Source organism: Osmia bicornis, chromosome 11 (genome assembly GCF_907164935.1).
Source record: "Osmia bicornis bicornis chromosome 11, iOsmBic2.1, whole genome shotgun sequence".
NCBI classification, from domain to species: Eukaryota; Metazoa; Arthropoda; class Insecta; order Hymenoptera; family Megachilidae; genus Osmia; species Osmia bicornis.
The window spans coordinates 9,241,249-9,254,495 of NC_060226.1; the positions used below are offsets into that span (position 1 = coordinate 9,241,249).

At 44.9% G+C, this 13,247-nt stretch overlaps 1 protein-coding gene across 4 annotated transcripts; it reads left to right on the forward strand.

Moving 5' to 3' along the window:
- The first annotated feature begins 12 nt into the window (after positions 1-12).
- On the forward strand, positions 13-13,008 carry LOC114878854. 4 transcript variants are annotated; one of them, XM_029193122.2, is made up of 16 exons: positions 13-103; positions 176-744; positions 1,685-1,931; positions 2,041-2,266; positions 2,332-2,381; positions 2,491-2,955; positions 5,357-5,487; positions 6,016-6,052; positions 6,434-6,603; positions 6,963-7,142; positions 9,632-9,847; positions 9,906-10,149; positions 10,235-10,588; positions 10,662-10,870; positions 10,940-11,742; positions 12,106-13,008. In XM_029193122.2, exons 7-16 carry the CDS (start codon positions 5,437-5,439, stop codon positions 12,638-12,640), a joined length of 2,799 nt encoding a protein of 932 aa, XP_029048955.2. In that variant the 5' UTR covers positions 13-103; positions 176-744; positions 1,685-1,931; positions 2,041-2,266; positions 2,332-2,381; positions 2,491-2,955; positions 5,357-5,436; the 3' UTR covers positions 12,641-13,008. The 4 variants fall into 4 exon arrangements, with proteins under 4 accessions (XP_029048955.2, XP_029048956.2, XP_029048957.2 ...); XM_029193123.2 differs by lacking the exon at positions 1,685-1,931; XM_029193124.2 differs by lacking the exons at positions 13-103; positions 176-744 and having other exon boundaries at positions 1,723-1,931; positions 10,940-11,198; positions 11,271-11,742.
- Positions 13,009-13,247: the final 239 nt, after the last annotated feature.

Sequence of the window (13,247 nt, forward strand, 5' to 3'; positions counted from 1 at the left end):
GCACCACCTATACCAATGGAAAACGTCTCTTCCTACGGCAGTGCGCCTCCGGTTCGTTAGTTAGCGCCACGTGCTGCGACGATTCTAACCGGCGCGGCGGCGGGTAAGTGTCGATACCAAAAATTTCAATTCGAAACTGTATTATTTAAATGTATCTCATTTGTTATATTTTCAGGAATGCGCGGGAAAAGATTGACACACGAATCAAGGATGAATCTTCTTTATTTCTTTTTTCAACATTAAAATTTTCAACGCAACCTTGTTGGTCCAGCAAGGACGATGCTCGCTTTCACGTAATTCTCGTAGGCAGATAATTGCGTTAACATTTTGCTAACGATAAGAACAGAGCTCTTTGCTCTTCGACTTTCACTGTTTCGCGGCGCTGTATTCGAATTCCTCCGAAACCATTTTGCAATTCTCAATTTCACCGAATTGATACCGAAGAATCGAAGGAGTAACGCTAGAAAATTTTCTTTCTCTTCTCATCTCGACTCGATTCACCTTATTTTCCTTTCGTCTAACGATATCATAACTCTCTTTCAGCGGATGGAAACGCAGGAATTCATTGGGGAAAAAAGCGAGCCGTCTGGACGCATTAGATCGGCGCACCTGCAAAGGCGCGCCTCTTTTGAACCAGTTCACGGGACCAATTACGCTCGCTTCTGGCAAACTTGTCTCACCGTATCTCGTCGTGGATTTTGTTCGACCGCTTTTGGCGATGGCCACGTTTCCAAATCCTTATAGGTAAGCTTGCTTCCTTCCCAGGTCACGTGGTTCTTCTTCTTACTTACCTACATACACGCGATGATCCGTTTATACGCAACCGTGTAAGTATAAAAAAAGAATAAGTAAAAATGATACATTAAGAGCGGACTGGGTTTTCATCGCTTCTTGAATCTGTTCCAACCACTCGAGCAACGACAGCACCGTATCTAGGATATGAGTAAATTACTAAATGCTATTAACCACGTTATTACACCACTGTATCGTTCTCGCAATTTCTGCTATTGACATTGGCATGATTGCTGCGGTACGGTCGGTAATACGGGGACCAACGACACGCGTATTTTGCTCCAAGGATACTACAATCTGTATATAGTATATAGAGAACGAGATTAGCGCCAAGGAAAACCAGGATAATGAGATTGCGGAGAGAACGTTAGCTGCTTCAGTATTTTCACTCCGATAAGTAAAATAGTATGTTCCCTTCTCTTTGAACTTGTTGCTTTAGTTTATATAAGTCACGCGTTGTTGTTATTCAAGTATCGCAACTTTACGAGCTGCTTTACAATTAAACAGATGCATTTAGTATTCTTGCGTCGTTCTTCGGATCGTTTATTTTTTTCTTTTACTCGGTTGCATCTTACGTAAACGGAATGCAAAATTCTCCGAACGAGAGTCTGCACATTTAAATCGTGCTACCGCGTCAATAGCGCCTATTACGGACTCACTGTTGACTGTAAACAGAGCGCATCGATGCAGCATTGAGTCATAGAATAACGATCTGCGGTTAATGTTAACGATAATTATAAGAGCAACACGATTGTAATCGTTCAACCGTGACGGTAGTATTACTCTAGCGTTCTAAAAAGAAATCAATGAATGCTAATGACGTTTCTGATATATACATATATAAAATATGGTTTCTATCTTTCTCTTTTTTCTTCTTTTTTCTTGTTTCTAGACGACCTTTTTTGGACAACCAGACGAGCGAGGTTCGCGCGCACAGATATTAAGATATGACATTTTGATTATGTTCACGGATGAATCACTTCACACGCACGCGATATAATGCTATTCACTTGGAACCTTGCATTTGCATATTAACGACCTCGAACGTTAAGAACTGGTCTCTGAAAATGTGACTCCTCTCCAGATACACTTTTCACGATTAATCCATTTTAGGATGTCCACGCGGAACGTGACTCGACGTAAATCCTTCGTTCTATTTATTTCATTCAATCATACCGATTGCATAACAAAATCTTGTGCATGAAAAAACAGTTTACTGAATATGTAACGTTCGTAATTGTGTTACAGGGTAAGAGATTACGAAGGCTGCAGCTTTTCTAGAATTTATGAGCCGTAACGTTCAAAGAGCCAGCTCTGACCTGCTGGCCAATTTCGTCGAATCATGAATGTCCTCGACTCTTCTGACCGCATCCCTTACAAGCATTGTCCCTGATTGGATCGTTGTCCTTCCTGTGACAAAGGGATCCTACAGCCTTATACAGGTCCCATTGAATGGTTATTCTTAACAATAAAGGTGATTCAAGTGTCTGATTTATCGAGGTTACAAGAATTTCTTTTTTAATAAATCCTATTTTACAGATATCTCGCATCGCTATGGGTGCTTCATCGTCGGTGAACTATCCAAAAAGGTACATTTGGAATAACATAAAAATGAATCAAGAACCCATCTGTTATCGCGTGGTGATCATCTATCGACGATTGCCAAATCGATCGATTAAAATTACATATTAATTACAGGTTGGCTCAGCAAAGCATTCGTCTCCGGTATCCCGAGGATTGTCGTAGGTGTCGATCCGTAATCTGGCAATTCGTATCGGTGATTGCCCATAGAAAGAATCAATCCCCGCTGGATCCCAGCTTGATCTCATCACCGGCGATGGTTCGGCTGTGCTTCGTGCCGCTCCGGCGATCTTCGTCTCCCACTGGGTGCTCTGTGGCTGGCGGATCAGTCAGAAAGCGCTCGACGTACGGACAGTATCGTGCGCGCCGGCCACGACAGCATGCGCGGGAATTTCGTTTGTCGTTCGTTTCACGATTGTCCATGCTGCGACGTCTCGTTTCTCACTCGACGATGACAATTATTATCGATTAGTTAATATCATCTAGTGCGATCTGACGTTGGATCGAGAGAATTGTCAGGAATTTCATTCATTCACGGATTTAAGAGCAGCGGTCATCATTGGAATAGGACTCAGAAATCAGGTGAATGTAAACACGATTCTTCCTTTCCTTTTTTCATCAGTGAACTCTATCCTTCCCCTTTGTCTAGGTATCTCATCTTCGCTGGTCCTGCCTTCTTTCACTTCTCGTTCCAAAAACCGCGTGCACGTTGGCTGGCCGCTCCATCGAATCGCTTTTTCCTCGAGGATGTTACGAGACTGGCATTGTCAGCTACTTACGTAATTCACCGTGCACCGAGAACCGATGGGAATCTTCCCAGTGCATCGGGTGTAAAGACACGTTTTCAGTCCGCGCCTTCTTTTTCCGCGCGTCACCGATACAAGATTTGATTTTCTACGATTTCATCGATGACCCTACGATCCCCTCGCGATCTTACGTTAACCAGCCTGTAAAGGATCGCGATTGAGAGATTGAATTCACTTCGTTGCAACGTTTCACCGGTGATAAATTGATGAGATACCTGGTACAGAAGGCAAACGTTAGAAACGAAGAAACAACTTGCAAAACAACGGTCTTACATTCTGTTACGTTAAATTTATCAGAAAAGGAAGGTTGAAAGAATCATCGTTTCTTTTTTGAAAGTGACGACAGATATGGAAATGGTGAAATTTATAAATTTGCCGCGCTTATTATTTTCTCTCAAAATGGCGACGTCCTTGCCGAGGTCACGTGTCCATCGCGTTGCACGCATACCGCCCACGAGTGTCCACCTGTTCTCCGATTGCTCTACTTATCTGTCGCTTTTCGTTTCTCAGCCATGCATTTAAATCGCTGATTCGGTGATTTAAACGCCGCTTTCTGAACAAACTGCGTTCTCTAAACGGTTCACGAAACACGCAATTGACGACGCGTATTTACAGGTCGCACTTTTAATTTTCTGCGCTACACGGAAGTAATCTTTTAATTAGGAATATAATCAGAAAGGTAAAGAAGATTCAAAAAGTATTAAACATAGATTTCTTAATGTGTCTTTAAACCACTAAAAATTCTTCTTTTTAGATGTTTTTAAATGTGAAGTTCACCAAACCCGAGGATTTTGAAAAATACCCAATACACCCATAAGAATCAGCGATACCATTTGCTTGATTTAAGTCAAAGAAATTCTTGAAATATTCAAGAGGATCGTTGGCGTAACTAGGTAGAAAAATCAGGCTCGAAGCTACCCTCTTCGTTTGTTAAGTTTAAGAGCGTAAAAACAGCACCGTTTAGCGGGTGTACGCGTTCGCAGCTAATCGAGAAGTTTCGTCTCGCGACAATAGAGCAAAACGTCCTCCGCGATGGACAGTTTTTACTGGTTTTAGCCGTGGTACCGGCATGACGCATCCCTGACGTCACACGCATATCCAATGAGATAAAAGTCGACACGGTCGTATATAGAATCGTCGCGAAGCCAGCGTGATGTCAATACGAATCGCACCTGTTTTTCAGGTTCGCGTCTCTGGTTCAGGTCTTGTTCTCTCCTTTGGCGCATCCGAGACCTTGTGGTATCCCCTGTCGGGGGATCATTTATCAATTCAGACACACGCTGCTTAACCCTTCTGTTAATAACCGGCTACCTTGGACCACGAAACATTCGGTTTTATTAACGGAAGGGTCAAAAGTGTACCAGGATATTTCTCTGTAGCAGCCGTCATTTGTTGCGAGACGGTTGCATTATAAAGCGTAGATTCTAGGGGAGGAAAAATCGAGATACATACGTACCTGTTCCAGCCAGGACAGGGAGAGCCCGTGCGTAATTCCAACCGCAAGGACGCGAGTGCTCAATGGCGTAGGCTGACACTTTTCCTTCCATCTTCTCTGTCCACTGATTCGTGCAATTTCCTATATGAAATTGAAACTTCAATTGGAACGTAGGCTTCCCTTGGTCAAGTGTCAGTATAGGAGGAGGAGGAGGTACCTAAGGAGAGACCTATTATAAATAACTCAGGTGATGGAACTCTCCTTCTCCTACGCTTCTTCTTTCCCAAAAGAAGCCCAAGTCGCATTGGAGTAACCGAGTACTCGATGAAGTAGCTAGAAACGGATAGGCGGGTAGCCGTTTGCCGGTACCAAAGGGTTAAACGGTCGAACAAATACGCCACTGCGATCGGCAACTGGTCGTACGTGGCGCACGCGTGTCTTTAACCATCTCGATATCGTATCGCAGCCCATATCGAGGTGGTCGCGACCACAGGCCCGCGTGCCACTCCGGCCTTCGACTTCCATGCAGAAAAGAGCGTCCTGATGAATTATTATGCCCTGCCTGTACGCGTATACACGGACAGATGTGGCCGTGATTACGTTACAATTGTTAAATAGGTTGCGTCTTCTTCGCGACGATCGTTCTCGTTTCTTGCGTCACTGTTATCCCTCTCGTCCACCGGGAACGAGCGTTATCGAACTTGAAGGAAATTCTGAAGTATAAACGAAATCGTTCTTCCAGGTTTTTATTGGAAGAAACCGTGCACTTCCCGTCACGAGAAGCTCCGAGAGCATCAGGATTCCACCGGCAGGCATGATCGAATGATGGAGGTGATTTCGACACGCCGATACGAGGCTCGTCCACCGATTCTCGTGAGTAGATCTACGCCCTGTAAACGGACGCCTCCTTCCATCTCCCCTGAATCGCTGTTTCTTTCTATTTGATCCATTTGCATCGGGACAATCGTACGATATACACTGTTCCTTTTCTTTATAGATAGATGAAGCGATTGCCGGTGAAGTAAGAAATAACGAGTTGAAAGAGAATCTTAATCCTTTAACGCTTCAATGGAAAACTGTACGAGATAGTAATCACCGCATGATTGAAACTTGATTCCATTCAAGGACGTACATGTACACCTATTGTAAATGATTCTATACTTTTAGATGTATACGTCGTTGACACGAATCTCTTCGTTTATTTATTCCGATGTAAATGGATTATGAGAGAACAATTTAACACACCTGAACGATTAACAAGGTTTTATAATGCAATGTATTTCAAGTGCTCGTACATTTCGTCTAGGTAAGGTGTTAATTGGACCTCTAATTAGTCTATAAGCTGCATTCCGATAGCATCGAAGCAGTACATCTAACCGTATCATTTTTTTCGCATTGCAGATCGACCCTGAGAATTCCGTGGCTTTGGTGAAAGAAGGTAATCCCGACTAACGTGATCGTTATGCATTGTTCGTTCGCGATGCGAGCATATCGAGTCGTGATTCAAAATAAAGCGGATAGAAGATAAGAATGAAAGGCGTGTCGCGGGCTAAGCGACTTTATAGCGTATATTAGCGCGAACGAAGCTTCTTTTATTCTTGTTCGACGTCGCGAAACGAATCGTTGCAAGTACGTCCACTTGTACGTGTCCGATCCTTCTTTCGTATCTATTTTTTCTTTTTCTTTTTGTTCCTTTTTAACTCTCTTCTCCCTTTCGCGTTCGTTCGGTCAGAAAAAGAGAGGAAGGGAGATTGTTTTTGCGCAATAACAGAGCCATTGTATAGCCTAAGTGGAAATAGTACTCGCTTCCGCTTTCCAGAGGAATGGGAGACCCGCAAGAAGAAGGAAATAACTACCACCCGGCAAATAGAGACCAGAGTGAAGCGGCAGGTTGTACTGGAGGACGGCGAGGTTGTGGTGGACTCGGGTCCTTTGGTCACCACCAATACCACCGAGGATGTCGAACAACAAGAACACACCACTCAAGAAGTACGATTTCTTCGGCTTACTACAGAACAGAAAATTACATACCGTTTAATCTCGTTCTCGGAAATCATTCTCGTTGTTCTCTACTGTTAAATTGAAATCGTTGCTACGTGACGTAGCTGTAACGCGAAACAAGTAATCTCGTTCTCGTTACTTAGCCGGTTAGAAATCCGTGGCATTAAAATAATTCGAATACTAAGAAATTTATAAATTTAAATCGAACCGTTTCCAGCGTACATAGATTACACGGTATATTAAATAATTCATGAACAGGAAAAATAGTATTAATTACGGAATGACCTAGTAGTTTCCAAAGGAATCTCTTACGATATCGCTTCATCGTTTTTACCTTTTTATTTCAGAGACGAACAACCGGCGATCAGCCGCAGGAGGTTGAATGGCCAACAGGTGGAAGGAGTTCCGCGGACGGTGGTAGCATAGTTCAGAAGGAGTTAAACGAGACGGTGGTGAGGAGTCGCGAGGAGATCGAGGAGAGGCTGGAAACAGAGGATCGTCAACAGCTGGGAGATATCTCGGACGAGGTACAATCCACGCGACACACCCACACCTAAATTCCACCTGCGCGTGCCACGATACAACAACGTTCTGGTGTCTATCCATGTTTTTCTCTCTATGTATGCGGGCGCACGTTCTATCTCTTTGTTGGCGAGCCTTTAAGCGCCACGAAAAGGTCAGTTCGCCTCTCTGTCGAACGCTCATCCCACGTGTATATTGCCGAGGAACAAATACGGAGCTACCTTTTGGCCAGCTTCCTTTCATGGCGAGTAGAAATTTCGGATTCTGCGGCGACCGACCCCGGTTTCTGATTTGGTCAAGGCCAACTTGGGCGGGGTACCGGCACGATCCTCGAAGGACGCTACGTGCCTGTATTCCTCTGCCCTAGTCAAAGTTTCCCTTCTTAACGCCTTATCGACGGGACCGAATCATTTTCTCATCGGTTGCAACTTTAAGAAAGTTCTTGATGGTCCACGTTATCGTCTCTTGTTTCTACTATGTTAGTCATAGCGTTAATTTGACGTTTCTGTGTCATCCTTAGGCGATAACGAGTATTTCAGTTGAAAGACAAATAATGTCATCCGTCGATAAGATGTTAAGTGTGTCGTGCGTAACTTTCTCTTGTCGCCGAGAGATACGTGTTTTCAACGTTGCCGAAAATAATCGATGAGCCTGCGTTTGAGCAGTGACTCACAGACAGGATGTTCGATCGAAACGTGCAAACAGCTTCTCAGGTAAATCTTTAGAGAACGCAACGAGTTGTTAACACGTAGCGGACCTGGTGAAATTTCAGGTCCGCTGAGAACCAGGTCCAACCACGATATTGTAACGTTTAATTATACTAAAATAGCGTTAAAACGGTGGGTCTCACAGGTGGCACGTACCGTGGTAATTGTTCCATCACGCGATAATGGACTCGAGTCAGTTTGAGAAAAGAAGCGTACTCACTTAAACCCGGACACTTTGTATTCGAATACCATGTTACCGCTACTATATTTAGTTCTGGCCGAATGTTACAACGCGAGAAAGCTTTCCAGCCATTGGTTACCCAATTCGTCTGTACACGCGTTTGTACATATTTCACGCCTTTGTCGAGGTTGGCGAGAAAGCGAATTCCCCGTCTCGATCGTGAAAAAAAAGCTGCTCGTTCGTCTCTCGGATCAAACGCTGACGAAGCATCACGATCCGTCATCGAGGGATGATTAATGAACCACTCGGCGAGAGACGAACGCGGAAGGAAGGTTGCGTTGCGCCTAGAAGCCACGCAACAGGTGTATCCTACGCTACTTATCTACCTGTATCAGTCCATAGAGCCTATTGTCAACATAATTATAGAAAAGCTGAAAGATAAATAAGGGAGAGCAAATGAATGGGTAGACTGGTATAAAAAGGATAAAATCGGTAAAGGTTGAGCACGCGAGAAGGACTGTGTGGCACGATAACATTTCAAGCGATCATTGTGTTGGATCTCGGCTAAGCTGGAATTCGGTCGGGACGAAAGTGTTAGGGTACAGGGTGTTAAGAAAGTAACGATAGCTGAGACCATCGATGACCGTTTCAAAAAAAACGTACTCGTATCTTCTCCAGACATCGATACGATTAAAGATTCAGATATTCGGGACATCGAATCGTGTCCAGTGTAAATTGAAAAAAAAGATGTCGAATTTCGAAACATATTCGAAGCGAATCGAAGCGATTACCGAGTCAGTCCATCGCTAGCAACAGGTACTCAGGTTCGCGCACGAGCGATTCAGAGACGAAGAGGTACGATCGAGACGCGGAACAAGAAGAAAGGAGACGCTTACAAGCGAACGATTCGAAGTAGGGATAATACCGCGAACAGAAGAGAGAAAGAAACGAGGAGAACCGGGGAGAGACGAGGAGAGGCTCGTCGAGAAGTGGAAGTCGATGATCTTTCGGCTTCGTTCTCCCTTCACCTGAGATCCCAGTCATAGCAGCTGTTTCGAGCTGGACTAACTATCCCCGACGCTTCTGTCCTTCCGTTCGCCGTTTTCTCGTTTTCAACGGACCATTATGTGACCGTCAGGAGTGATAACACCTGGTTCCTCCTCCGTCGATAGGGCAGTCGTGCGAGGTAGCTGTTTCCCGGTATCGTATCATCTCATCGTCGCTCCTTAAAATTAGCGGAGGTCGCGGGTGCTACGGTGATTCGAATCAATTTCACTCCGAGGCAATTTATTTGATAAGCTCGAAACGATTCCGTTCAATAGCTATCGTCGTTTTACGTAATCGCTAATCTCAAGGGTATCACAGGTAATTGCTCGATAATGTCCCGTCTGGTCACGTCGCGGGCTCTCTTTGTATTTATTGTCGCACCGAGTGCCGTGACCTTCGCTGCTAGAATACACCTTTCTTTCCACTTGTCCGCGAGGGGACCGGTGGCGAGATCTGGACGATCCGGTTTATCGCGACGAGGATTTCGGAACGCGTGCGGATTTCCACGGGGATAATAACTGGTCCAGACGTCCTAATAACGAGTGGTTCTTGGTTACAGGCGTACCAGCAGGCTGTGCGAAACAACCGGGGTGATCTTAGATTGGCCCTCGCCGAATCGTCCAAGCAGTTGGCGTCGCAAACTGGTCCCAGGGTGGTTCAGCACACGACCAAGTCGAACAAGGTTATCGACACCGAGAAGACCCTCGAGAGGAAGGAACTTAAACCTGACGGACTGATCGTAACGGAGAGGAAACGAACGGTCGAGCACGAGGAGGTTTGTACCCTTTAGATCTTTCGGAAAGATTCGTCGGTGTAACGCTGACGGGCTGTAGATAAAGGACGACGAGGTTCCTGACGATGGGAAGGATGTAGAAGACGAGGGCGCTGAGAAGAGAAAGGAGAGTTCTCATAGGTTTATCAAGAAAAGGGACGAGGATATAGTGGATTATATCTCTGGCGGCGAGAGGGTTGCTCGAGAGATGCGCTACGTCGCGGAGACGACCGAGGGAGAAAGAATCGGCGATTGGACACCATCACCGACGGCCATGAGAACCACTCGTTTCCATAAACACTCTGGTATACCTTTTTTTTATCTGAAAATAAAAAAATTCGACAATCATCTCTATGCCTTCTCCTTTATTCGTCTCTTGTAATATTTCAGGTTTTCCAGGAGAAAACTTTCCAGCCCGCAAGGACGTGCTAACGAAAAAGCCATTGGACTTCGAGGAGGAAGACGAGGCTAGAAAGTTTGAGACCTCCAAGTGGTTGGAGAGCCATTTCGGTAGCGAATCGCGTTCCTCTCACGGCTCCATCGACGCTGATGACTCTCCTGTCCCAACCAGCACCAACACGAGCTACATCAACGTTACCATGAAATCTTGCACGCCCAAGGAACGCGATTATCAGAATGTTAATGCTAATCGACATCAGCGACGGAGTACCGGAAGAGATTCGACCTCTCCTTCCGGATACTTCCATGGAATAAGCGACTGGTCCGAGAGATATCAAGGAAGAGGTGGTTAAGAATTTCCTCTTACAGATGATACTTTACAGACTTTACGTGTAATCGTTTAATACCTGTTATTTAGAGAGACAGAATCAGGTGAGAAACAGTTCACCGTCGCAGTACGTGGAGACGGTTCATACAAACGGACACGCTCACGAGCATCCAAGGAAACAAACGGAATCAACGTACTCGAAGACGTACGAGTCTGTTCTTCGTCGCGAACATCAAGAATCCTTTCACGAACGACAACGTGTACCGTCTCCGCCTGTTCGACGGAAATCGAAGGAACAGGTGAGCGGAAACAGAGATTAGGAAGCAAACATTCTCTTGCTTCATAAATAAAAGTATCGTTGATTTCAGTGGGCAACCAAATCCGAAGAGAGGATCAGTCTAAACGATTCAACGCCGGCCAGGACCTCGAGTCCTGTTCACGTTGTACAGAGAACCTGGGAGAGTCGTAACCGAGACGTCCATGTACCATCGGTCGAACGAGAGGACCGTAAGAAGTCGGTATCTAGATCAAGATCAGCTTCACCGATACCAGAGTCGATTCCAGTAAATGGTAAAAAGTCAACTGAGAAATCGAGCGAGAATTCGACACCTGTTCGTCCAGCAAAGAGTAAATATCAAAAGGCACTTAGCGCTGCTAATTGTTTGAACGGTAAGATTCATGTTTCAATTAAATGTCCAGGTTCAGGGCATTCCAAATACAAGATCGGCGAATCGTTCAGGAAATTAGTAGGGAAACTGCGTTCAGCCAGTAGCGAAAGGAAGAACAAACGCGCCAGTAGTAGCTCTACCTCTCAGCTGACTCAAACGGACGACAACGGACCGACCTACATGCAGTACAACGTGATCGACAAGAACATTCCGTTTGTGAACGAAAGGGAGGCCGAGGAGAAGCCTCCGGAGAGGCCCTCCAGGTCTCTCAAGAACGCGAATGTTAATAACAGCAGCGGCAAAATCACGAAAACCGTGAGAACGAGCGATCATGGGAGTCAAGAGCAATGGCAACGCAGCGAATCGACGCCACCGTTGCATAGGTATTATCTAGGCGAAGATCCCTTCGGTGGAAGTATCTATGGACGCGAGAAAGGATACCGCGACGCGAGGAGGTCGGGTCAGACACGCGGCTGTAGGACTAGCGGCGAGACCGAGTACAGGTAATCAAGCTAATCTAAGAACAAAAACAAAAAAAAAAAAAGAAATCTGTTAAACGGCTTTGGGTTAGTCCCCCTCTGTCGTTGTGCAAGTTAATTGTAAAAATAGCAGACGCGGTATCATGTTGCCCCACTGCAACGAGCGTCGTCGAAAGATCATTCCAGTAAGCTGATACACGTTTACATAATTGCGCCCGGAGACGGTGTGCTTCGCTTGTCTAAATCGTACGTTCGACTGCTGGGTGAAGGCTGCATGAAGGGGAGCATGACTGTTGCCGCTATGTAGTTTCGAATTCGTCGTTGCTATACCTGCTGGAGCCAACGACTATATTTTCTCAGACAATGTTCGGAATCGGCGCGTTTCAGCGTCGTCTCCAGTTCCCTCGGCAGGTTTAGCAAGTCCACCGGCCGTCTGGCGAACGATCACGAGAGGGAGGACCACTCGAGGACCACGCAAACCTTACCGAGGAACTTGCACTCCGGTGGACAGTACGGCCGATCGCAGGTGTCGCGACGCCAAACAGCTGTACCCAGCGGAGTTAAACCAGCCACCGTCGTGCACCCCAACGTTCCACCGTCGAACCAGGCTCGTCGGTACGGGAGCATGATCAATATTTCTATAAGGAACACGATCACACCCCCGAAGTTTGCCGTGCAGAACAACGTCCAACCTCCGGCCAAGCCGGAAAGGACGTACAAGTCATCCTTGTCCCGTAGCAAAAGCTTCAACGTCGAAGCTGGTAGAAATGGCGCGGATACTCCACCGCCACGGATACCTTATACATCTACGTTACAATTGAATCGCTTAGACGAAACGCCGCCTCTTAAGAGTCCAGGTATCTTGGCCAGTATAAGTCGTAGTAACAAAGATTTACCGAAGGACACCAGACGCGAGTATTAAGCAATTGTCGTGACTCATTTCACCGCAAAGTTTCTAATTCTTTTGTAACCAATTGTTTTTCTTATCTTATTTTTCTTTTTAGTGTAACATAGTTGAAGTGAAATTCAGTAATGTCGATTAGCAGAGGACTTATCCAGTGAATAGTTTACTTTTAACAGCTCTAGCCGGGTTTTTATCTATCTTTGCTTTTCTTTTTTAACAAATCCAAGATTACATATCAGTTTAATAGAGAGGAATGAACGATAGGGATTCATTCTTAGATCATTGTTATCGTTGTACCATAAATAATATCAGAGCATTTGCATTTATATTTTTCAATCGGAGAATTTATTCAAATATAGTACGTATATAAATATCTCTTAGTACAATGTGTAAAATTGTAATCAATGAAATTATATATACATATAGGTTCTAAGTACATATATATATATATTTTTAGAGATTTTTATAACGATCGTTATAATCTAATCGAAATTCTCTTCAACATCCACTTCGATTTTCTCTTAGCTGTGCCATGTCGAAATAGTTTTTGATAGCTATGTGAACCTAGCATCCGATTTTGAAAAAATGCATTTTTTTTTACGGAAAATGATAGTATTTTGTTTGT